Source organism: Coenobita brevimanus, chromosome 52 (genome assembly GCF_032717465.1).
Source record: "Coenobita brevimanus isolate Jiangsu-jjx chromosome 52, ASM3271746v2, whole genome shotgun sequence".
Taxonomy (NCBI): Eukaryota; Metazoa; Arthropoda; class Malacostraca; order Decapoda; family Coenobitidae; genus Coenobita; species Coenobita brevimanus.
Window position 1 is genome coordinate 37,219,835 of NC_137005.1, and position 26,553 is coordinate 37,246,387.

The window sequence follows — 26,553 nt, forward strand, 5'->3', positions numbered from 1 at the left end:
ACAGAACATTTGTACAACACAGGTACAAGACAGAACATTTGTTAAATATAATATTTACTGCAGTACAGGTGAAATAAATCACTGAACTGGTAGCCGCTTATCTAATCGGCACTTCTAATTGCAGACTATGATAGTTTTTCATTATAAAGCTTCATAAACATCCTATTATGTGAATTTTTGTCTATTGTTCCTAATTTGACTTCAAGTTGCACAACAATAATACACAGACACAGACTGGAGAGTTGCACAGCAGTAGTACACAGACACAGACTGGAGATTCTGGTATGAATACAGCTGTACATGGCACTGGCTACTGCATGACTGAGGCAGGGAGTGGCCCAAGTGGGACTGCAGGACAAAGGCAAGGGAAGCAGGAGTGTAGGCCATGTGGGGTGTGGGAATGCACTGGAGGTAACAAAGCATTGCAGGGAACTTCACTGACACTTTCATGCACTTCTAGATGGTTCTCAAATGTTATGGTAGTTTCTTAGATGTTCTTGAAGAATGGCTATCTAGTTTCCATAAACAAATGAACCCAGCCATGTGGAACCACTCAAATGTGGAGGGCCTACTGTAGTAATCTACTCTTAGGTGTACTGGAAAATGGTAGGTGGCCTTGCCTTGAGCCCCTACACCTTGAAAGAATGTAAATGAGATTTGCCATTACCAAATAAACCAGAACCTCAGCACAGCCATAAACTGTACAAAGACGAGGTAGGTGATGGAATGAAAGCGGAATGACGGAGAGTTTGTAAAATTGGGACATTTTATTTTCTTTCCAAAAACAAGCTAAAATCAGTTGCCTGCATATTCATATAATTATAGTAATAATTATTATTCATTTAGATACTATAATACAGATTTATATAAAAACAGTGCTAAGCTGTGATAAAAAAAAAAAAAATTGTGTAGCTAGTGAAACAATCCACCTTCTATTAGCAAGAGAAGACAAAAGTAGTGGTCCTATAACAACCTCGGGCACCGCCAGCTGAGTTTCTCCGCTCATAAGGTCACTTGGACCAGATTCCTTGCAGACTCGAGAAAAGCTAAGGAACTCCTAACATCACAAGCACACAGGCTGATGTCAAAGCCTAAAGTTGTAAGCCACCTCAATTACATGAAAAATAATGGTGACCAGTCTTGGACATGTATCCAATTTATGTTTTTCAAGACAAGTTGTACTGAGAAAACGAAAACAGGATTTAGAAGAGAAGTAGAGCTCACTAGTGATGAATGAGTAAGTCTGACACTACTCATGGTGGCATGAGTTAAAGTGGAAAAGTGAACTAGCATTCTCAGCTGATAGAGTGCGCCTTCCACCTTCAAACAGTTGTGGTCAGACAAATCATACAAAGCATATAAAAAAGTGTCACATAAAGTTTCCTCTTTACTAAAATAAATCTTTGCCAATGGTTGGCAAGAGATGAGAGCCAAAGGTAGTCTCCTCTTTCTTTGTGAACCATTTGGTGCAAATGGCGAGACTTGCGGGTGAGACAGAGAATGCTGAGCCAACAACTATCCATGGAAGGACTTGTGATTGAGATAAAAGAAGAGAGAAAGAGAAAAAGGAAGCCAGTACAATGACCCCAATTCAGAAGATCAGAAAAATATGCTATAGCGCTGTCAACAGGGTCCAATAATTACTCCAGTTACAAAGAATCTGTAGAAACTGGCCTGAAGACTTGCTGACAGAAATTCTTGCTAACATTCACATGATAGTATGTGCTCACATATCTAGTAGGCATAAATTCGATTTCTGTTTATTGATCTCTGGCAGTCTGAGCTGAAAAAATATATTTTTAAAAATAATTATATAAATAATTATTATACTTCAATAATATCTTATAATTTCTAAGTCAATTAATAATATTTAATAATTTCTATTGATATATGATTAACTTCCAGTCTTTGAACTGGTTACCAATTTATCTAAAAGAAAACCCATCTTATGGATTACATTGCTTGTCTATACAAATGTAACTGAGCTCATACTTGTCAAATGTAAGCATATCGGTATGTTTTTGACAAGCAAAGAACACTAAGAATGATGATAAAACATAAATAAAAAATACAATACAATATATACCCAAGAAGAAACAACCTGTGTGCTATTATTTTTTTTGCACTATGATCTTTGAAATCTATAAAGCTTCATCCACACAAGCTCACTCACATTCATAAACATTCACCAGGCATCAACACATTGTTCATCAGCATCTGAAACTTGACATTTTAGGCACTCTAATGAAAGCTAAAGTTCAGAGGACCAGCTACAACCAGACATCATTTAAAAAAAAAAAAAAAAAAAAAAAAAAAAAAAAAATTCTTCCTTGTGAAAGCAGAACTTTATAATCACAAGGCTCCACTGTTGTTTCTTTGTTGAAGCATACAATTTCTTTAGAAATAAAAATATCTTGATATTCTTTATTTTATAGCCCCTAAAAATACGCAACAAAGCAGTGTAATCACTAGCACTGCCTCATCTATGAACCGAGTTAAAAATAAAACAACAGAAATAACCGACAATCACATAAAAATACGAGTTGACAAGTCTTGGATCCGATGAACAGTCAGCAGCAACGGCAGCAGCAGCAGCACACCTCTCACCAGCACCACACAAGAGTTCCCACCATACAATCCTCTTGTTTGCTATCTACAGAGTCTGGCAGTGTCTGTCAGATGAAAAACAAGTGTGCTTAGTTCATAAATCATGCTCAAACAATGCCACTTAAGGATGAGCTATTGGTCACTCTTGTCTTATGTCTGGATTCAATAGTTCAGCCACATGCACCTATGCTCCTGACAGGGGGAAAAAAAGGATGAGGCACTACTACAAGTACAGTATACTAAATAATCTACACTGATACATAGGCTATCCAGTACAGTACCACAATTGTGGCAATGATATTCTCTTTGTTATTCAGGAGTCGACGGTCTATCACAGGACAGAAATCTGGGCTGACAGTCATACTTCCAAACAGACCAACACCTCAGGACAAAGGGTAAGGATCAGTTTGGAGCAGTCATTACCACTTCAATCCAACGATGTATCTTCTATTTTATTTTTGCTACTCCCAGATGATTCTACTCAACTCAGGGCAGATGTCTTGTACTGATGGGGTTAAGGGAAGTTACTCTGACCACTCTAGTTCATAAAGTTTTTCCTGAGAGGAATCAAACTGCATGGTGCATGCAAATGTACTATGAAAATCCATCAGAATGAGGGGTTACAGAGCACAGTATGACTGCACTGATGCTTTGTACTAATGACAGTACTGGCAGGGAGTGTTTCGGTACCAGACCCACCCAAGCGACACACCTCTAGAGTAAGTATGCTTCTATGAGTCAAATAAGGCTTTGAGACTTAGAAGCTTAATCCAAGTGGCTTTGGACACTTTGTAACACCTTTTCCTTCAAGATTTATTCTACACATTATACCTTACTATTTTCTTTTATGTTACTGATACAAACTACATCAATATTGTACTAAAACAACATAAATACCATACAGGAAAATGTTACCATGCGATATGCAAGGTACAGTAAAAGCTCAATTAACCTGAATGCATGGGGATTCTTCCATTCCAGATATGGAATTTTCTGGATAATCGAATGTTACTCGGAAATTTTCTGGGAGGTCAAACAAATGAAATAGTACCAAACTTGGGACTTTATTTCATAAAGTACATTATTCAGTATTAGATACGGTACACGTAAGATACAGTACAGCTATACTCACGCTCACTAATATCTGCTCACGGGTGCCCCCTTCCTACTTCAGAATACCCAGGAAAGAGGAGAGGGGGGTACGAAACGAGCTCCACCCGCCACTACCCCAGCTCCCGACCAGCACCCGCACCCCTACATAACCCCGAACCCCACCGTCATTCTTAACTAGTAGTTACATCTCAAGCTGATTTCGTGCTTAACACTCTTGGTCCCACTACTAATACAAACAAAGAACATTAGGACATGTTAAAAGAATATAACTATCAACATGTTGCAGCAAGAAATTAATGCATTATGACATTGACAGTAAAACAAAAATGTTAACAGCGGCCACCTCAGGCCTCCTGTGTTGGGTGCACACACACACACACACACACACACACACACACACACACACACACACACACACACACACACACACACACTGAAAAACACAGACATAAAGACATCCAAACACACAGGCACAGACACGGACGCATGCAAACACCCAACGCATGAGGCCTGGGATGGTCGTTGTTAACATTTTAGTTTTATTGTCAATGTTATAATGCATTACTTTCTTGCTGCAGCATGTTCATAGTCATATTATATACTTTTTACATAATCCTAGTGTTTTATATTTGTGTATAAGTAATGTGACTATGAGTGTAAAGTATGAGGTTAGCTTAAGATGTAACTGCCAGTTAAGAATGACGAGTGGGGGGCTAGGAGTGGTAGGGATATGGGGGAAGGTTGGGAGCTGGGGTAGAGACGGGTGGAGGTCGTTTCATCCCCGCCTCCCGTCTTCCCCGGGTATATGGGGGTACGAAGAGGGCACCCCTGAGCAGAAATTAGTGATCGTGATTGTTCACTACAATAAACACAAAAAGACTGATATCTGGAATATTTCCGATCCCATGCCGGATCGAATTTGCGTTCTGGTTATACGGATGTGTCGATGCATCGGATGCGGGTTAACTAAGCTTTTACTGTAAATGGCTGAGGAGGAGGAGGTGGTGCAGTCTCATTTATTCATTACCTAATCCTATGTTGCTCCATGAGGAGCGTAGGAGCCCAGGACTAGGCAAGTTGGTCCTGACATTTAAGATGAGAGTGACCAGCCTCAATCATCCCTGAGTGGCTTTACGTGAGCAATAAACCCCAACCACCCCTTCGATATAAACCTACACAGGCTCAATCCAATTGGAGTGCCTTAATTACCCACTAAACCACCAGGCGCCATAGTTTGGTTATATAGTTACCACCCAGCACAGTAAATGATTTCCTGGTGTACAGGAAACCATTTGGCTTGTCACTCAGTGTAGAGGCACCCGATACAGAAGGAAGAGGAAAGAAAGACAGAATAGGAAGGAAAAGAGGAAAGGGAAGTCATTTAAGAGCAGCACTACATTGAGTGAGTGGATTTATTACCCTGCAGTCTGTATTTGTTTCTACCATTCTGTAGTTAGCCTTAAATACACTTGTCACTGTTGATGTTGTACTGCCCCAGTCTGTCTGATAGAGCAGACCCCTCAACCTCAGGCAAGCAACTGCCCTGCAGGGTCATCCTGTGATGTGAACCAATGCTTCCTGCAGTTGACAGTGCCTTGCCACACCAAAGAGTGGGGATTAGTGTGGAGGTTTGGTTCCTGGATGGATGCTGCATTTGCATTTCTCCACCCAGTTACAGTACCAGGGGCACCATAGTAGGCTCCACATCATCCTGTTATTTGGCTATACTGTACGGTTACCACCCAACATTAGAAATTATTTCCTGAGTTACAGACAACCATGAGCCACTGAAGTGAAAAAAATAAAATAAAATAACAACAAATAAATATATAGTGACAGGAAGAATGAGAGAAATAGAAAGAGAGGAAGACAGAGAAAGAAAAAAAAAGATAGGCATGAAGGAAGAAATAGGCAGCACTACGCCAAGTGTGTGAGAATGATGGATGCCATTACCTACAACCCCTAAAATACAGTAACTGGGATAATGCCAGCCTTGAAACTAAATAACTAATGGACATATTAAAACTGAGAGGGCAGAAGTGAAGGCAAGCCTCTCCCACTTTGTGATGATGATAGAACATGTCTGTCTTTATACTGTTGGTGACTGCTCTCTATAATGTGGGATGCAGGTTGATCAATTTTAACAACCACAGACATTTTATAAGTGTCTATAAAAATATGGGGCTTGCTTACACGTTTGCACACCCACTTTTAATAATATAGGCTTGAATTTCCCTTAGAGAATGAGGTCAAACTACAACTGATGGAAGTATGGCAGTCTTACCCAGCCATTCAAATAGAAGAATTACACCCACTTATGGAAATAGTGTTTACTGAGAAGATACAACAGTTCTAGCTCTGAATGGACCCTCTTCAGGCAACAGAGAAGGAGCATCCCTATCCAGGTATATATCTGTACTGTACATTTCAATACGTTTGGAAGTCCAGTAGTTAACACACCCCAGTGAAAGTGACAATGCTCCATAGGTTCAATTTCCAAAAGATATCTGCAGGCTTTTGATCATGTAATGCCACCATGGGAGGACAGCTGGTCCTCTACCCTTAAATGTAATGAATTACAATAGTCTTCCCTCAGCCCCTTACACGTCAGTAGGGGTGATTTTTTTTTTTTTTTTTTAATTAAAATTATGTCTCTATTAGTACTTGCATAAATTCCAAGTCAGGCCAAAACTGCTGTACAAACAGTTCCACATATGGGGCTAAGCCTGCCATTTCTTACCAGCATTGGTCTACCAGAGACGGGGGTTGGTGAAGGAGTGGGACTGGGGAGATATTAGTGATGGGCAGCCTCCTTCTCCTTCTTCTTATCCTTCTTCTTCTTCAGGAAGCTGGGTGTACGCAGACCCTTCTTCTTCTTTTTCTTCTCCTTTGAGATCGAGTCATCGGTTAACGATGTGTCCTTGGTGGGGGACCCCTGTGATGTGGGAGGAGTTAGGGCTTGAGTAATTATCATAAACATCTTTGCTTAAGTCATGGTCACACTCTCGGTCACCATCATCATAGCCTTTCACAGTCACTGCCATTCTCAAAGTCAAACTCACAATTACTATCAGTGTTATGGTCACAGTCAGAATTGCTGTCACAGTCTGCACAGAGAAAACACCAAATGATGAACAGATGCAATCATCATCATCACCATCATCATCATCAAAATAATCATAATCATCAAAAAAAGGGGTAGGATAAAACAAAAATAAGAAAAGTCATATAGACCTTCCACTCTCATTACCATCATCATCATCATAACCTTATTTCTACCCCCTGGGGGTAGGGGGGTTTCAAGAATACTCCCCCAGTATCCCTGCTTGTCGTACGAGGCGACTAAAAGGGTTGGTGGTGGGTTAGTGCCCCACCCCGTAAAAAGAACTAACTAAAAAAGCAAATAAAGCGCCTCGGACCCGGACGGACCATACGTTGACGACTAAGGAATGGACAAAGGACATTCTGAGGGTAGGAACGTGGAATGTGAGAGGAGTGAATGATGAAGTGAAAGAGAGAGAGATTGTCCAGGTGCTTGAGGATGCAAAAGTGGATATATGTGGATTGACTGAAACTAAATGGAAAGGTGAAAGGATGAGAGAATGGGAATACGGTGTAGGTATATGTGCGGGAGTCAGTGAGAATGAGAGGGCAAGAGAGGGAGTATGTCTGATGATAAGCAAGAAGTGGAAGGAGAATATAAGAGAGTATGGAACAGTGGGTGCAAGGATTGTATGGGTGAGGATGAAAGTAGGTATACAAGCATGGGCGATTGTATGTGTGTATGCTCCAACAGAGGATCGAGTGGCAAGAGTGAAAGATGAGTTTTGGGCGAGAGTAGAAGCATGTATGGACAAGTTTGAGAGGAGCGAGAGAGTGCTGTTGATTGGAGACATGAATGGCAAAGTTGGGGATGTATGAGTGGATGGAGTGGTTGGTCAGTGGGGTGTGCCAGCTGAAGTAGATGGGAATGGTAGTGCTTTGATGGACATCTGTGCTGGTAAGGGGTTGGCAATAGCCAACACCTACTTTCGTCATAAGATGATCCACCGGTATACATGGAGAGTAATGAGGAGGATGGATGGTGAACTTGTTGAACGAAAGGCAATGATAGACTACGTGTGTGTGGATGAGCGAATGAGAAGACAAGTGTTGGATGCAAGGGTGTGGAGAGGGTGGGGGAATGGAGTATCGGACCATCACTTAGTGATGGCCAAGGTAGAGCTGCAAAGAAAGTGGTTGAGGAGACGAAGGGGAAGACAGGAGGAAGCAGCTCCTGTGAGAAGAGTGGAGAAATTGCAAGATAGTGAGAAAAGGACAGAGTATAAGAGCATAGTGGAAGAAAGATTGGGAAGGTATGAGCTAGAGCAGATGGAAGGGGTGGAAGACGTATGTAAGATATTCACGGAAGAGATAAGCGCAGCGTGTGAGGCGGTTTGTGGAGTGAGGAGGAGATGCAAGGGTGTGCAAGGGACAGCATGGTGGAATGATGAGGTGAAACGAGCTGTGGAACAAAAGAAGAAGGCATATGGTGAATGGTTGGCGAGTAGAGGTAGGGGAGAAGATGAGAGAGAAGAGAGAGGTATATGTGAGCAGGAGAAGGGAGGTTAAGAGACTGGTGAAGGAGAGTAAGAAGAAAGTGGATGAAGAGTTTGGGAGGAATCTGAGTGTGAAATGGAGGGAGAGTAAGAAATTGTTTTGGAAGGAGGTAAAGAAAGTAAGGCAGTGTGAAAGGGGAAATAGTAGGGGAGTGAAAGATAGGAATAATAGATTGTTGGTGGAGAAGAGAGAGAAATTGAGGAGATGGAAGGAGCACTTTGAAGATTTGTTGAATGTAGAGAGTGAGAGCAGTGTGAGTATAAGTGGTTGGGGAATGGCTGGGAGAAGAAGAGATGAGAGGAGGGAGGAAGAGATCAGTAGGTCGGAAGTTGTGGAAGCGATGAAGAAGATTAAGCTGGGAAAGGCCCCAGGAATTGATGGAGTGTGTGGTGAAATGCTTAGGTATGGGGGTGAGATTGTTGTGGAGTAGATATGGAAGTTGTGTAGATTGGCTTGGGAAGAGGGAAGGGTTCCAGAGGACTGGAAATCAGGTATAATTGTTCCTCTGTACAAAGGAAAAGGGGAGAGAGAAGTATGTGGTAACCATAGGGGTATTTGCCTTCTTAGTGTGACTGGTAAAATATATGGTAGAATACTCATTGACAGGGTTAGGCATATGACAGAGGAGCTAGCTGGAGAAGAACAAGGGGGATTTAGGAAGGGAAAAGGGTGTGTAGATCAGATATTTGTTCTAAGATGTTTAGTGGAGAAGTATCTAGAGAAGGGAAGGAAAGTGTATGCTGCCTTCATGGACTTGGAGAAAGCTTATGACAGAATAGATAGGCAAGGTATGTGGAAGGTATTAAGAATATATGGAGTGGAGGGGAAATTGTTGAGTGCTGTGAAGAGTATGTACGAGGGAGCTAGGGCTACGGTGCGAGTGGATGGTGAGCTGAGTGAGTTCTTTGATCTCAATGTGGGACTGAAACAGGGGTGTGTGATGTCTCCATGGCTGTTTAATATATATATGGATGGGGTTGTAAAGGAGGTGCAAGGTAGGGCAGTGGATGTGGGGGTGGCCCTAATGAATGAGGGTGAGATTTGGAAGCTTCCGGTGTTGCTGTTTGCTGATGATACAGTATTGTTGAGTGAAGATGAATGGGAGTTGCAAGGTTTGGTGAATGAATTTGGGACAGTGTGTAGGAGGAGGAAGCTGAAAGTTAATGTAAACAAAAGTAAAGTTATGGTGTTTGAGAGGAATGAAGTCACAGAGTGTGCAGTGAGGTTGGATGGTGAGGATATGGAGATTGTGAGTGCATTCAAGTACTTGGGTAGTGTGATGAGTAAGGATGGAACTTTGGGGGATGAAGTACGTGAAAGGGTACAGCAGGGAAGAAAGGTTGTTGGTACACTGAAAGCTATGATGAGAAATAGGGAGGTGAGTATGGAAGTTAAGAAGTCACTGCATGATGGTATTGTGATCCCTACCCTGACATATGGAAGCGAGGCGTGGACCTTGCAAGAGGGGAACAAGTCAAGAGTGAGAGCAGTGGAAATGAGTTACTTGAGAGGAGCATGTGGAGTGACGTGGAGGGACAGGTTGACGAATGAAGAAGTGAAGGAACGTTGTGGGGTAGATGTGGATGTGGTTGAAAAGATTAGGAGAAATACACTGAGGTGGTTTGGACATGTGGAGAGAATGGAGAATGAAAGACTGACTAAGAGGGTGTATGTAGGTGAGGTGGAGGGAGGGAGAGGGAGGGGTAGACCGAGGATGAGGTGGAGGGATGGAGTTGAGAGGTATATGAGGGAGGGGGGGGTGAGTTGGGGGGAGGGGAGTCAAATGGTGGGTGACAGAGTGACTTGGAGGCGTTTTGTCTGCGGCCACCCTTTGCGGGATTAGGGCGTCGGGCTATAGACAGATAGATAGAAAAAAAAGGTTGGGGGGAGGCAGGATCCAAAAATACAAAGAGCCATGGAGACACTTTTATGTTCAGGAGGTAAACCTTAAAAAATAAATAAATAAAAATAAACCCTGGCCTACCTCTTTACTGCTGTGTGAGAGTGTGCTGTGGTGTGCCTCATCATCACCATTGGCTACTGTCTCCCCTGAAACAAACATCGTATTATAAACCCACTCATGACGACACACTTCACCCTCGATTATAGTTGTTCAATTTAACGTTTTTTCAAAAATTTGCTCATAAAATAACATCTGTTCTTCACTTAAACTTCCTTGCGTTTCATTATAAAATTAGTCTGAAGCCATGAATGAGTACTATTTTGTGTGTTTAACTGCTCAGTCATAAAGCAAAGGCAGGTATCAGTTAAAGTTGTTACACTCAGAATACAGTATTGCCTTCATATATCCTTGACGTTAAGCGAGGAATCCCTGTAATAATGCTAAGAATGAGAGAAAATATTTATCATATGGGTGAAGATGGGTGGTTTACAACATCATTAATTTCCAACATTAGACTAAATACTGATTCCGTCTTGTGTTACGAGATTAATCCACTCCACAAAGAACCATAGTACAAGTGCTGTGTTCACCCAGTACCATATCAAATTAGTTCTATAGACCTTAAATGGCAATAAGTGACAAGTATAAAATGCACAGACATAACTACACTACATAGATATAAAAGTTAGTCTAAGGGTTGCAGTCAGCTGGGTGTGCTGGCCAAGGCATAAGAGGCAAGTCTTCAATTCTTCTTGAAGCCTGAGCTGCCTATGGGGAAATATATGGCAAAACTTTCTCATACCAGGAAAAAATCAGCATTAGTTATATTGCAAAACATAATACCACTGCTTACCATAAACTGTGCTTGCATTCAGAAGACACCAAACACGCACTGGCCTAGCGCTAACCCACATGAGACTGGTTGATGGTCTATTTTGTGTACAATATTCTTGCTGCCACTACACAATTTTATTCAGCTTAGGAAAAAATCTTTCATATTCTGACAGGTCTATTAAGGCTGTGTCTAACCTCTCCAGTTTGAAAAGTCTCTCCTAAGCGACACAAAACTGTCAAATGGCAAAAATAAAAAGAAATAGACATTCCCCAGCTCAGTGTGTTAAGCCAACTGTTCAGACCCTCAGCTCCAATAAGAAAAACTACATGTGGAGTATGTCACACAGTTCCCAATGGCCTAAAACAAAGATATTCAACTTAATTTTGTTTTCCTTTCCATGCAGTATAACAAACCAGCAAACAAGTAACCAGCCAGTCACCTATAAAGCAGCAGAAGGACAGCAAAGCGGTAATGAATGAATTAAATAATGCTGGTTACAGGAGGATCAGTGATAAGTGCACCATGTAACTGTACTGACCTAATACCACAAGGCACAGCACTGTTTAAGATACGCATTTCAGATGAAAATCTGCAGCTGTCCATTAAATACTTATGCTGTACTACAATATACAATGGTAATGACAAACTTTCTTTGCTAATCTAACTAGTACAATTTCTTTTTTCCACATAATGTTTACTTTATCCAATGAAACTGGAATATCAAATCTAATACTGTACCAGTATATAAGAACACAACAGATTCATTAAATATACTCAATATGCACAAAACTGTACGAAAAATTAATACTCTGTTTTTTGTTTTCTTTTTGTGGTTGGCTCCTCTTCTTTCCTGATACAGATATTATAAAGTACTGTAATAACAACATGTGCGTATTAATATTCACACCACACTGTACTGTGCGCTACCCTACTGCAGATATCAACTGCCAACAAGCCACTGCCAGTTCCCTAATACATCACACAACACTACAACCTCCAGCCCATGGAACACAAGCATCATAAGCCATCTACAGAGAAATTTCAGGTTCTAGATATGGTACGTCAGTCTAGTACTGGACTTGCATTACGAATCATACCATTTTTCAAGAATTTGTTATAAACACTACAAAATTCTGCACACAGTCAACTACAAGAGTCCACTCCCCTCTCCTGCCCTTTTCTTTGGATTCATAAATGCCTGAATGTTAGTGGACAAAGAAGCATCATCCATCTGTGGGTGATAATATGTACTCTGATCCACTATGTCATTCAGACATCTATAATTCCAGCGATGAGAGGGGAAGAAGAAGTGAATGGACTTTTGTAGCTGGCTGTGCACAGTAATGGTACAAATTAAAGCCACATATTGGAACTACATTTACTGTCAAGATACAGCAAATTCAATCACACTAGGACTAGATGAGGGTCCAAGCTGGGCTGAACCTGCTTATTCTTCACAGCAAACACAATTTTAATACGTGGTTCATATTCCATAACATTCCCAACATCATGGAGAACCGAGCAAGGCAGCTAAGACTACTACAGGGTCAGGCAAAGTAAAGGGGAAGCACTGTTTGTCACACGGAGATACCTACCCCCTCCCAGGAACTGTGTCACTTGCCAGAGAGAGAGAAATTACAGATCAACAATATTCTCTTCCTTACTCAACCGTCGAAAGCGAAAGTCTCCTTGCTTAACATTAATCCTTTCAACTAGATGATACACTTTTGAAGCTTATTTTTACTATTAACAGATGATTTTGTTAACTTGGGAGAAACCATTAACAGGTATAGTGATGGTGTTAGAAGCGATATCAACTGACCCATCCACAACCTGATTTCCCTCTCTAGCCTAATAAAATCATCCATACGTAGGAAGAATAAGCTGTAATAATACATCATCGTAGTGAGGTGGTTAAAATGAGAGCATGGCCAGTTTTCACAGTTAACACGGCCATCAATTAACTTAAAAGTGACTAAATATGCATACCATAAAGTCATAATATAAAGTACAGTGTTTCCTGGACATGACACAAGAAGAAAAAAAATGCATGCTGTCACTGATGCTTCTGCATACTAAGGCAGAGTACATAACTACTATATGCAGCAAAAAAAATTAATCAGGAACCAGGTAAATCATACATTACAGGTGTCACAAATACAGCTGCATGATTAAACATCTTTGCCAAACAATATAAACTGCTTTGAGGGTGATCCTCCAAGTCTTCCAATTATCTGATTCAATATGTCAAACTCATCACACCTCCATATACATTAAGATGTATATCAACTTGGAATGCTCTGTGAAATTGTTCTTTTGAAGGGAAGCTTTGGCATCCTGATATCATGTACACTACAAACATGGATCAAAGTATGGGGAAATATAAAATGAAGTTATTAGGTAAACCAGGTCATTAAGAGCCAACAACCACAAATATCTTGCAGTTTTCTACAGGTTATATTAATGTTCCAGTTTTTCATCTTGCATTCTAACATATAGTAGAGGTGCAGACAAAAGTAACCAACACCACCATAGTCCTTGCACAGAATACTGGATCATTTCTGGCTGATGAGTTATAGAGGGTAAAGTGGAGCAATGGTACCTAGTGGAGGTATAAGGAGACACTGCTATCCCTTTCCCACCCATCCCACTGTTAATCATCAGCCAAATATGACCCAGTTTTTACGTGCCCAGATTAAAGCTATGTCTGTTTCTTTCATCCACAACTGTACATGTGTAATGAACTAGTGTTGTGATAAGTACATCATTCAACAGTACACTACACTGATGGCTGTTTCACTGTGACTGCAAGAAGTCAGTCGTAAATACTATTACTGCAAGAGTGTAGATTCGATCTTAAAATGGGGTGGCCAGGCTTAATTATGAGGTGGCCCAATGATAACTCTTTAGGAGGGTCAAGGTATTATTTAGGGGTGGCAACTGTAATGCCATCCACCCTCTTTCACGAGAGTGCTGTGCTTTAATTCCTCGGGTGTAGTGTATATCCTAGTACTCTACAGTATGTTCATCTATTGTCACAGGTAGAAAATGTACTAAATTCACTAGAGTACTTCATGTTCATTTATTGTCCAAAGGTTGAAAATGTTGTAAAATCACTGGAATATTTCAACAAGGACAGTGACAGGCTCTACAGAAGTGTTGTTTGTAGCTCCATATTGTACTCATCATGACAGACGGAAAGACAGTCTACAAGTCACAGCCCCTTTCACACAAGGACACATTTTCATTCTACTGTCCCTGCTACCAGACGATTTTTTCCAGCATACGAAAGTGCCCTGGTAGCGAAGAGGTTAACGAAGGCTGTATCTAGCCTCTCCCACTCAGAAGGCCTCCTCCATGCTGAATAAAATTGTAGGTGGCAAAAATAAAATGAAAATGATGTCCTTGGGTTGATGAGGCAAGAGGGAAGTAATACTGGGGAGAGTTGAGCTTCATGGTGTTAATGGTGACAGAAAAAAAAAAAAAAAAAAAAAAAAAAAAAAAAATACTATGATGGCTGTGGTGGCGTTAGGAGCAGTGTTAGTGTGGTGGTGGTGAGTTTCTGGTGGGAAATATTACAATGGTGGAGAGCGTGGTTGAGTAACTGTGATGGGGTTTGTATGGTGAAGAGTGTGCCAGTAATGGTAAGGAGAAAAAGAAGCAGCAGGGGGAGTAGCAGAGGTGCTGTGAATGGTTAGTAAGGTTAGGAGTGGTGAACTGTGGTGTGGTGGTAGTGGTGATGAGATTGGTTACTGTGACAAAGTGTGGTGAAGTGTGGTATGGTGGGTTAGTGTGGTGTGGTGTTAGTGGTGGTGATGAGATTGGTTACTGTGATGAAGTGTGACAAAGTGTGGTATGGTAGGTTAGTGTGGTATGGTTGGCTAGTGTGGTATGGTGGGTTAGTGTGGTGAAGTGTGGTGTGTTGGGTTGGTGTGGTGAAGTATGGTGTAGTGGGTTAATGTGGTGAAGTATGGTGTAGTGGGTTAATGTGGTGAAGTGTGGTGTTGTGGGTTAGTGTGGTAAAGTGCGGTGTGATGCATCGGTGTGGTACAGTGTGGTGAGTTAAGTGTGGTGTTTTTGGGCTAGTGGAGTGTGGTGGGCCAATGTGGAAGAGTGTGGCAGGTTAGTGTGGTGTTGTGGGCTGGTGGAGTGTGGCGGGTTAGTGTGGCAGGGTGTGGTGGGTTAGTGTGGCAGGGTGTGGTGGGTTAGTGTGGCGGAGTGTGGTGCCTTACCTCTGCGTGTGAGGGACCAGGATCGGCGCTGCAGAGCCGAGCGCTTCTGGGCAGCCTCTGTTCAGCCACAACCACAGAGATCAACAGCATGCAAGTTTATGGGTTAGTTGTCTGCCATGCAATGTTGCAAATCAAAACACACACACAAAATACTGTATCATGGCTAACTTAGGGAAAATACAAGAGGTCCTGGGATATACAGTATGTGAAAAATCTCAGTTTATTTTTGGGTTATTTTAAATCATAAATATTATATCAATGTAAGGCCAATTCATAACTGTATGGAGCTACGATTACTGATGACCTTTTGGCAAAATTGGTCTCCCTCATCATCCCATCAAGTCATCAGTAACTGTAGCTCCATACCAGCTGAAAACTGGACTCTTGTTGATACTGTATAGCATTTATGACATAAAATTAGCCAAAGAATAGCCTCCTTAAGTTTCCCACATGCTTCCTGGGACACTCTGTATTTGTGTACAGTCAAGGACAAAAGTCTGCCCATTATTGCACCTGTTTGTACTTCTCACTTTCCTCTGCCGGCTATCCCTAAGCTTATAGAGAACTGGTGTGTTTCTCTGCTAATACATGATTGCTTTGTCTAATATTTCATCTCTACTTCCCACTTTCCTCTGCTGGCTAATATTCCTGAGCTGAGACAGAGGCTTGACATGTTTTCCTGTCCATACATGACTCTCTTTGATATGCTGCACCATGGGGAAAGTGATGGACATGACCTTCATGTGAGTAAGAAGTGGAATATGAAGTTAACTTTTGCTTGTCTAATGTTTCATCTCTTCTACTTCTCACTTTCCTCTGCTGACTAATATTCAAAAAGCTTTGACAGGCTTACTATGTTTCTCTACCAATACATGATTTTTTCCTCAACTTTCACCTCTTCTACTTCTCATTTTCCTCTGCTGGCCAATATTCCTATGCTAAGAAAGGCTTAGTATGTTTCTCTACCCATGCAGGGTTCTGCCTGATATGATATGCGAGGCAGGAAAGGGACAGACATGCCCTAAGTGTGAAGCAGATGCAGTGGAACAGTACACAAACGTTTGTCCTTGACCCCATCAAATCAGGTATCTGTAGGTTTAAGTCAACTCAACTAAATGTATAAGCCAAGGTGCACAAAACTAAATGAAAGTAAAAAAGTTGATGCAATAGAGCAACACTAAAGAAGCTACAATAACTTAACAGATGACATAAGGTGCTGAGCTACAATTTATGTTAGTATGATTTATAATGTCAATAGCTACAGGTAATAATGCTATGGAAAATACAGTATGGCAAGTACAGGGACATTTAAACTGTCTATTATTATATCTTGTATTATCTGTAGTGTCACGTTGTAACTCCAACCCATGGACGTAGTTAGAATTAATGCCACCAGACAATTATACTCAGCTTATGGGAGTGAAGGGGTTAGTTAAGGTTCTCTCTAACCCCTCCAGTCCATGAAGTCTAAGCTGAATATATCATCTAGGTATAACAAGAATAACTATACTCTTTTTACTCTAACTTGGCCTAAAATTGCCATCTTCCATCTTGAATACCAAGCTATAACAACAGATTAGCACTGGAATATGCTGCCCGTCATGAAGAAGCGGTATGCAAAGGATGAAGAGCTATAGCATTGCCTTTTTCTGCCACTGAACGATGCAAAAGGACAAAAATCTGGGCCAAGTTAGAATGAGTAATACATCCTTGGGCTGAAGGGGTTATCTCTTACCTAATAGTGATTCTTGTATCTGGTGGACTAAAATAATGTCATGATAAAATAGGCCACAGTAAAATTAACTTTGCTTTTACCTATTCTGTGTAACCTCAAGGCATTCTTAAAAACACGAAAGTCTTTACCATCTGCAAACATCTGTTCATAAAATGTGTCTATATAAAAAGATCTTGTGGAATACTGAATCCCATCCTTAGGACCTCCTTTCATCCTTACTCAAGTGAGAAAGTGGTACGAATGATGATGGCATGCTTAACTCATGCAGTCACTACAATGCAACATCCCTTTGCAGCTCTTATTACTGAACATACTAAATACAATAGTTTCTTCAGTGTTTATCATCAAGAGAAATATGATGGTAATGTATATCCCCATATATAAGCACCAGAAAATAATATACAGTATTACCTTACTGAAATAACTGTTGATGCTACTGAATGCTCTACATGAAATGAGATTGGATGAAGATTTACAACTGCCACATTTACTTTCTCAGTCTTTTCCAAATATAGTATACTGGTCCATCACTTAGATTAAATTATTACACCAAGTCAATGATGCTATTACTACAAACTTGGTTTGGACAATCTGCAGTTGTGTTTATGTTTATAGTATCCTTCTAACCAAAGAAGAATCTGAGTGGGTACTGACTGGGATTCTTACATACTTCCTTCTGGTTGTATATGCCCCAGTAACAGCAAAGAGTACCCATAATCTATACCTTTCAGGTACAGAGGCACTACTATGTTTACATTATTCAGAACATTCAAGCAAAGATGACTAGCCTACATCTCTGGTAACATCAAACGACTGAAATAATCTCCTACTGCCTCTTTGAGTTTTGAATACAGGTGAGCAAGGCAAGGCTGTGACTCCAAATGGTGCTTTTAACCACTAGACCACCAAGTGTCCTTAACCACAGTAGTGCTGAAAGCCATGTACTGAACTGATTTTTATTTTTTATTTTTTTAAGATGATATCATTCAGCCTAGGCAAGACCTTTTGCACCTGAGGGGGGATTAATCGAGGCTGTCTAACCCCTCTAGTCTGTAGTTTCTTCCTGCCTTAATATAGTAAAATCATCTACGACCACAAATTACATAAAAACTATGTCCTCAGAGAGAAGGGGTTATGGTCTTGCTGGACAGATGCCATGTCTAACTATTGTAATGATACTTATATAGTATCAACAATATGATAAATGTCAGATGCAGATGGTAAAGCTTTCCTGGTAAAGCTTAACTTATCAAAGACAATATCCAACAATAGTATGCAATGTAAATGTAACAGAATCAACAGTCAAATTTATCCACAGCAACTTACTAAAATATTAAAGCTATGACAAGTTCTGTCAAAATATAGTACAGTACCGTATTCTCTATCCCAGAATGTCATCCGAGCCTAACCTCTACGAGCAATTGCTGTATATACAGTATGTCTGTCTGCATATGACTCATCTAGTTTCTACTCTATTGCTGAACTGTCATAGTTCATTTGCTGTATTACTGTACTATAAGAAATAAATAAATAAACAAATAAATAATAAATGCAGAAATAAATTAACTTAATGCACAATAAAAGTGAAAACATTGCAACAACTGTAAAGCTATAACAAACCCTAATTAGGAAGCATTATAAAACTGAACATGCATTTCTTCACAAAATATCTCAAAAAAGACAAGACAGCAAGAAGAGGAAGAGGGCAGACTAAGTAAATCGTAAAAAGACAACACAGAAAGAGGTGGAAGAGGGATAGCTTAGTACGACAGTAAAATGACCAGGCACAAAGAGGAGGAAGGATGGCTAAGTAATGCAAAACAGTTTTTAAAAAAAGACACAAAGAGGAGGAAGAGGGCTGGCTGAGTACTAGGAACGGCATGCAAACAAGCAACAATACCTTCGTGCTTATAAAATGCAGACTTGGAGCGCTCCAGTCCAGGATCGGTGTCCTCTCCCTTGCCTTGGTCATCCTCTGGCAGGCAAAGTCATGGCAAACACAATCACAGTTAGACACACAAACACTACTGGTACACAAGCACAAACCTCACTTCTGCCTGGCTACACAATGCATCTCAGTTGAAATTTTACAAACAGTGCAAGGGGTTATTTCCAATCTAGCTACATAACTTTGAAAATGCAGACATAACTTTAAAAATGCATGAATGAAATGAAGACACAAACATTAACCCCCTTCAGTCCAATGACATGCTTTTCAACTTTATTCTTAATACTTATTGGTGATTTTATTCAGCTATGAGGAGAAATTTCACATTGGAGGAGTTGGGTACATTCATGGCTGAAAGTCCTTGAGTAGGGGTGAACTAAAGCCATGACTGTTTCATGAAGGTCAACAAAAAAGTTAGTCACCAGACTTCAGTTGTTGGTGATGTTTCTTAACCCTAATCTGTCTGGTCAAGTAGACCCACCGACCACAGGTAAGCGACTGATTCTGTGGGGCCATGCCATATGTACAGTATAGTATACAGACTGTGTAGGAAACTGGTGCCCCCTTGTGGCAGAGAGTGCCTCACCAGGGTCAGACCAAGGTACTTTGCTGAGGTGTGGTGTAGGGGTATAATGTAGGAGGTGGTCTAGCTTCTGGGTGGAGGACACAGCTGCACAGCCAAGGTGAACAGTGCTGCCACATGCAGGCTCTTTGTCAGTGCAAAAAAGCCTGTCACTGGGCATAACTGGTTAATCAAATGCTCAATGAACACAGCTGAGGGTGTATCTTGTTTAAACTCTGTTAATTCCTGATCAAAGACTTTCAGCTGCATGTGCACAGTATTATCTCGTTCGCTACAGGGGCCATGGGGACAACCCCAAGCTGAATAAAATAATCTGGAGACAACAAAAACAAAGTAAAAACATGTCATCAGATGGAAGGGGTTAAGAAATAGAACCCTGTTGATAAAGGGGTTGCAGTAACACTACCCATGCATGTGATCACTTCCACTAACACCATGCTCAGTTCACTTCACAACTACTGCACCACAACTAACATCATGCTCAGTTCACTTCACAACTCTACTACAGGGACAGTCACCATGCAAAGTAAAGCCCACAAGCACAATACTAATCAACCATAAGAGCAATATCACACTTGCCAAGGTTTAACATCTTACCAAATGTACACAAGCTGCACACAGGACGTACTCCAAATTATATATACCATTATGCATGATGGAAGTAGAGGTAGCCATTGTAATAAATAAAATGTTAACATCCAAGCCCTTATTACCCCCATCAAAAGCCTCACACAACTTCAAAGTAAACAAGGGGATAGGTCCTACAGTAAACCAATATCCTTCCTTACAATTTACTAGAAAACATACACCTATTTCATTATTATTATTTTTTTTTTTACGTTGCTAAAGTCTGCACTGCTCAAAAACAATCATGTTACATATAAAATAAATAGCACTGTCATTATAAAGCTGCTTCTAAAGACAATACATAAGAAGTAACACATACTGGCAGATTTTCCTTATAATTTATGGTTAACTGTTGCTGTTACAAGTTATGCTAAACAAAATAAAGGAGCATCAGGACATGAGGGAATTATGGGTATTATCTTCTTAAAGGTTCAAACACCAACACAACGACCTTCACCATTAGCACATAATAATACGGCTGTTTATGCTAAGCTTCAAGCATTTTATCTGGGACATCAGTGAACTACCAAAAACAACCACATAAAAGACTGAAATCACAAGGAAATTAAAACTGTAATTGATTGTCAGCATATACAGCAGCAATACTTAAACTTATGACAATCATTATTTTCAAGTATTTGGTAAATTAGTATGATGAGCATTAAATCCTGCACTCAGACTGGTGAAAGGGAGTGGGTATGGTGAGGGAAGGAGAGGATGGTGATTTCTAATAGATTACTGTACACTCTGCTCATTTCAACTTGGCCTAAATTTGCCATCTCTCCAATTTGAATGTAAAGCTCTAAGAATTAATATAAGAATATGATAGTAATTATAAAGAAGTGTTAAATTAAAAATGTAGAACGAGTGTTGTCTTGATCTGACAGCTAAAAGAAGAGGAAAAAAAAAAAAAAACTGCCAAGTTAAGGCGGACACACTATTTATGTATGACAGATAGGGCAGCGTCTCTCTGGTTCTTGTAGTCGAGATTGCATGTTCTCATAGATGAAACCAGCACCTCCATTAAGAACTAAAATTGCTCCTATATGGAAGGACAGCACCTAGGCCATCCGAAACTCCTCCCCATGATGGTGTAGCTATTTTTTCCTTTACTCAGGATGCCACCAGATGAATTTATTCAACTTAGGAATGGCTTCATATATAAGAGGGGTTAATAATGGTTGCATCTACCTCTTCCAGCCTGAAAGTGTCTCCTAAGCTGAATAAAGTCATCTGGCTGCAAGAATAAAATGTAAGAGGCATCATCACTGAGAAGTTATTATACAAATGATCCTATGACTCCTTCCCCCCCATCCCCAAGATGACCTATCAGGCTCTCCCCCTTCAGAAATGTACCAAAAGGTCTTTTTTAATCCTTGTGATATACACTAAAGGCATAAACTTTATGGAACTGTTAAACATAGATAATGAAAGTAATGCAAGTATAAATGGATGGGGAATGGCTGGGAGAAGGGCTGAGGTGATAAGGAAGGAAGAGGTCAGTAGGATGGATGTAGTGAAAGCAATGAATAAAGTCAAAATGGGGAATGCCCCAGGAATTGATAGTGTGTGTGATGAATTGCTGAAGCATGGAGGAGAGATAGTAGTACAACAGGTACAGAAGATGTGTTGACTGGCCTGGGAGAGAGGTAGAGTCCTGGAGGATTGGAAGTTAGGTATAATTATTCCCCTGTACAAAGGAAAAGGGGAAAAAAAAGTGTGGCGTAATCATAAGGGCATTTATCTTCTTAGTGTAACAGGAAAAGTATATGGTAGGACTATGTCAGAGGAGTAAGTTGGAGAAGAACAGGGAGGCTTCAGGGAGGGAAGAGGTTGTGTAGATCAGATATTCATCCTTAGGTCATCAGTGGAAAAGTTTCCAGAGAAGGGAAAGAAGTTGTATGTGGTCTTCATAGATTTGGAGAAAGCATGTAACAGAGTGGACAAACAAGGAATGTGGACAATATTAAGAATACATGGAGCAAATGGGAAGTTGCTGAATGCAGTGAAGAGTATGTGTGAGGGCGCTAAGGCTGTAATGCATGTGGATATTGAACTGAGTGGATTTTTCTATCTGAATATTGGATTGAAACAAGGATGTCTATATACGGATGGAGTTGTAAACGTGACACAAGGTAGGGCAGTGGATATTGGAGCGGCCCTCATGAGAGAGGGTAGCATCTGGAAACTTCCTGTACTGCTGTTTGCAGATGGTACTGTACTGTTAAGTGAAGATGAAGAGAACTGCAATACTTGGGGAATGAGTCTGAGTGTGTGTAAGAAATGGAATCTAAAGGTGAATGTATGGAAGGGGAAGGGTAAAGTTATGGTCTTTGAGAGAAATGATGTCAATGAATGTACAACGAGGTTGGAGAATGAGGAAATGGAAAAATGTGAGTGCATTTAAGTACTTGGGCAGTGAGATGAGTATAAATGGAAGTTTGGAAGGTGAAGTGCTTGAAAGGTACAACAAGGAAGAAAGGTTGCTGGTTCTGTGAAAGCAGTGATAAGAAACAGGGAAGTGAGCATGGAAGTAAAAACGTTGCTGCATGATGGTACTGTGATACCAACTCTAGCATACGGAAGTGAAGCTTGGACCTTGTTGGAAGGACACAAGTCATGAGTAAGAGCAGCGGAAATGAGTTATTTGAGTGGAGCATGTGGAATTATATGGAGAGACAGACTGACAAATGAGGAAGTGAAGGAACATTGTGGTGTGGATGTGGATGCGATGAAAGGTGTTAAGAGAAATACATCGAGGTGGTTTGGCCATGTGGAGAGGATAAGGAGCAAGAGATTAATGTGTGTGTGTGAGTGAGGTCAAGAAGAGGAGGGGGGGGAGTGCAAGAATGAGATGAAGGAATGGAGTGGAGAGGTATATGAGAGAGGGGGGGTGTGAGCTAGGGGGAGGGCAACGAAATGGCAGGGGACAGGGCAACATAGAGGTGATTTGTCTGTGGCCACCCCTTACAGAATTATGGCATCTGGCAACAGACATAGATTGATAGATAGATATAAAGATATCCTTTTAAGGTGCAAATATCAAACACTTGTATTTAGCTTAGCAAAGATTTCTAATTCTGAGGTGTTATTGAAGAAATCCCTATGAACTCTTTTACTACTGTGGGTCTCTTGGTGAATAAAAGTGTCTAGTAAAATAAAAGCCTTACTGATTTCCCCCCCCCTCAAATAAAATACATTTAGATATCTGGTGAAGTTACAAAAATCACCATTATCAATGAAACATCAACCGATCTACCCAAACTGGGAAGAATTTTGAACGTAAAAAATGTCATTAAAGTGCTACAGGAGCAAGATTTTAAGACCTTCACAAACTGAAACCTTCTGAAATTCTTTACAGAAAAAGTAAAAACTTATGTTGGAGATAAATTGGATTAATGTGAAACAACTACAGTACTACATAGTGCATGGAAAATTATTTGTTTAGCCAAAAAGAAAAAAAGAAAGAAATCACGCATCAAGATATCCTAAGTACCAACTGAAATGCACTGACAGGGCAAGCACAACCTTCACACCATGTTAGGACCCAACTGCTATGAAAACCAAACTGCAAAGCTGTTATAAAAATAATTTAAGGAATCTGTTATGGAAACTTAATTACTGTATGAAATGTTACACAAATCACTTTAGGGAGCTATTATATAAAAAAAATTACAAAAATGTTATGGCCTACTTATGCAATTGTTATGGGCACCAAATAATGAATCCATAACTACCAATGTATTGCACTAATGTAAACTCTGCCATGACTCAGGGTGACACAATCTTAAGACAGCAAACTCACTATGTATCGTGCCTTACTGGGTAAAACGATTTCTATTATATACAGTAATCAAAATCTATTGATTCACTCATAAATGTGACCCAAGTTTGCAAAAGACAGACAAAATAATAAATGAACAACAAAATTAATTACAGCATAACAAACACAACGGTTTCCTAATTCAAAAGCAGGTCCATCAATGAACATCAGTCTCCAATGTTCATATCATGAGGAAGAATGCACTGAATTGCAAATTTCATCTGTAATAAAACTGTAGCTGCAACTGTGTGGACAGTGAAAGAAATTTACAAGCATATGGAAGTACTGTTTACTGGGATGATGCAACAGTTTTCAGCTTAACGTGGACTCTGACATATGTAGACATAATTTTTCCATCTGAACAATTCATGGCAATATGAAACCAGAAGCCATAATGAAGATCGCTTTAACTTTTCATTCAAAATATAACTGCAGCTGTATCTGTAAGGGTATTGTATTTACTGTATTCTGCAGCAGCTGTTGATTTTGTTTTTGGATTATAACAAAGTACAGTAGCATCTTTATTCTACAGTATTTGTGAGTGAGTCAGCCTGAGTGGTGGTGGGAGTTAGGGGAGGGTTAGTGGCAGGACACTGGTGGTGGAGGAGGATCTTACTGGACCGGGATGCTGCTCTCAGCATCTTCTGCAGCCCCCGGGTCAGGGAGTTGGTGCGGGGGGTGACATGACCTGGGGTGTGGCTACCTGGGGTGACATGACCAGGGGTGACCTGCCCCCCATCACCCAGTGGGGCAGATAGAGTGTATAAGCCAGTGGGGGAGGTTCTTTGTTCCTCCCCATGACAGTCCACTCCACCGGCCCACTCTGGGGCAGGGGGGGACTGCGGGTCATCCACTGGAGAACCATCTGAGGGAGGGATGGGGACGTCACACACGATGCTTGGGGGTGAGGAGGTGGTGTCTCACAGATGTATTGTAAGTGGTTTGGGAAATTTCATAACACCCGTTCCCCAGCATTGTATTCTGCACATCATATCTTGATATCCTCTTACATGTTAATGATGCCAGCACGTAATAAAACAATATACTGTACACTTAACATGGAAGATTATATTTAGGTGTAATATGCAAAATAAACTGCCAAGAAAGAGATGCTCTGATGCAACAAATGCCACTTACAATACAGTCTGCACTGCCACATCACTCCCCACCACACCAAACACTACAGTATGTAAAACAAAAAACCATGGATTGTAAAAGCAAGGCATATTATACCACACTTCTTATTGTTGTTAATATCTGGGAATAGTTTGCTTTATATGTCCAAAGTAGAGATTCTTGGTACTGGTAAGAATATTGTATATTTTTCAACTCTGGTAAGAAAAAAAAAACAATGTTTGCAAATATCACTCTCACACCAAATATATCATCTATTACAGTGCTGGCTGAATACACCAACACTAAACACAGTGTTAGTACAAACAGAAAATCGACAACTGGAATTCTAGTAAAATTTAGTGGGTCACACAATGGACACAAACTACAGCCATGGGAATCATTAGTAAACTGGTGACATCCAACTGTTTAGTCTATAAAATAATAAACCGTGTGGGTAAACTTGAGCGAAACAAAAACTACAGGATGATTATTATCCAGTGATGGACACACTAGAGCACACTTGTCCAAGGGGCTGCCACAGTCACCCTGCCTCCACCTCACTCTCACAACACACTTCTATAGCTGGTCCTCCACAAGATCACTTAACCCCTTCAGCTTATGTATATCACCTTCACTTTACTCTTGCTGTCTCCTGGTGATTATATTCATTTTTAAAGAGATATTTTATAGGGACAGGGTTACCAACATCTTCCAGTAATCCCTTCACAAACACCTCTCTCCCATGCTGAGTAAAATCGTTTGGAGACAGGAAAAATAAAAGTGGGAAATATATCACGGGACTGAAGGAGTTAAAGTATAAACCAAAACTAATTTCATGTACTGATATTCCATCATGAGATTAGCTTTGAACTTGAAATACCTCACGAATTTGTATCAGCAAATCTGACAGGAAAAAAAGCTTAGCAAAGGAGGACATCTGCTCAGAGGGCCGTACTTCTAGCTGGCTTCGGAGACATTATAACCCATCTCCCTTGGCGTATAATTTTGTACCTCTCAATAATTCTGTTGTATATTATTGGTGTGTACCTCTTCTATTTGATTATGGATTTTATATTGAATCTGTGCTACTACCAAATAATTTTATTCTGCAGAAGTGAGACTAGTAAAAGGAGGGCCTACATATATCGTTCCTTAAGCTGTTCCGTATGACCAGTCTTTCCTAAACAAAACAAAACTGTCTGTTGGCAGCAAAAACAGTGAAAAAAAAATCCATCATCAGAGGGAAGAGGCTGGGTAAATATGCACAGAATACAAGGAAAACTGTACAAGATAAGAAAACACTGTATACTACTAAGGACGACGAATTATGAAGTCCCTTATACCAACAAGAATACTGTACGGCTCAGAGTGTGATGTGATATACTGCTTTGACTCTAACTTGGCCTAAAACCAACATCAATTCATCCTGAAT

The 26,553-nt window shown here is 40.4% G+C and overlaps 1 protein-coding gene across 9 annotated transcripts in view; it reads right to left on the reverse strand.

Annotated features, from left to right (window-relative positions):
• Window positions 1-719: 719 nt before the first annotated feature.
• hts (adducin 1-like protein hts) overlaps window positions 720-26,553 on the reverse strand; it is a 242,199-nt gene continuing 216,365 nt past the window's right edge. For 2 of the 9 annotated variants that reach the window (XM_080272993.1, XM_080272994.1), the window contains exons 17-23: window positions 24,622-24,870; window positions 18,925-18,999; window positions 15,290-15,346; window positions 12,653-12,673; window positions 10,304-10,368; window positions 6,461-6,655; window positions 720-2,672 (exon numbers count right to left, since the gene is read on the reverse strand). In XM_080272993.1, the coding sequence (XP_080129119.1) occupies window positions 6,515-6,655; window positions 10,304-10,368; window positions 12,653-12,673; window positions 15,290-15,346; window positions 18,925-18,999; window positions 24,622-24,870 (608 nt within the window). In that variant the 3' untranslated portion in view covers window positions 720-2,672; window positions 6,461-6,514. Of the gene's footprint in view, window positions 2,673-6,460; window positions 6,656-10,303; window positions 10,369-12,652; window positions 12,674-15,289; window positions 15,347-18,924; window positions 19,000-23,232; window positions 23,332-24,621; window positions 24,871-26,553 lie in introns of all 9 variants that reach the window. The other 7 variants (XM_080272997.1, XM_080272996.1, XM_080273000.1 and 4 more) reach the window with 5 other exon arrangements.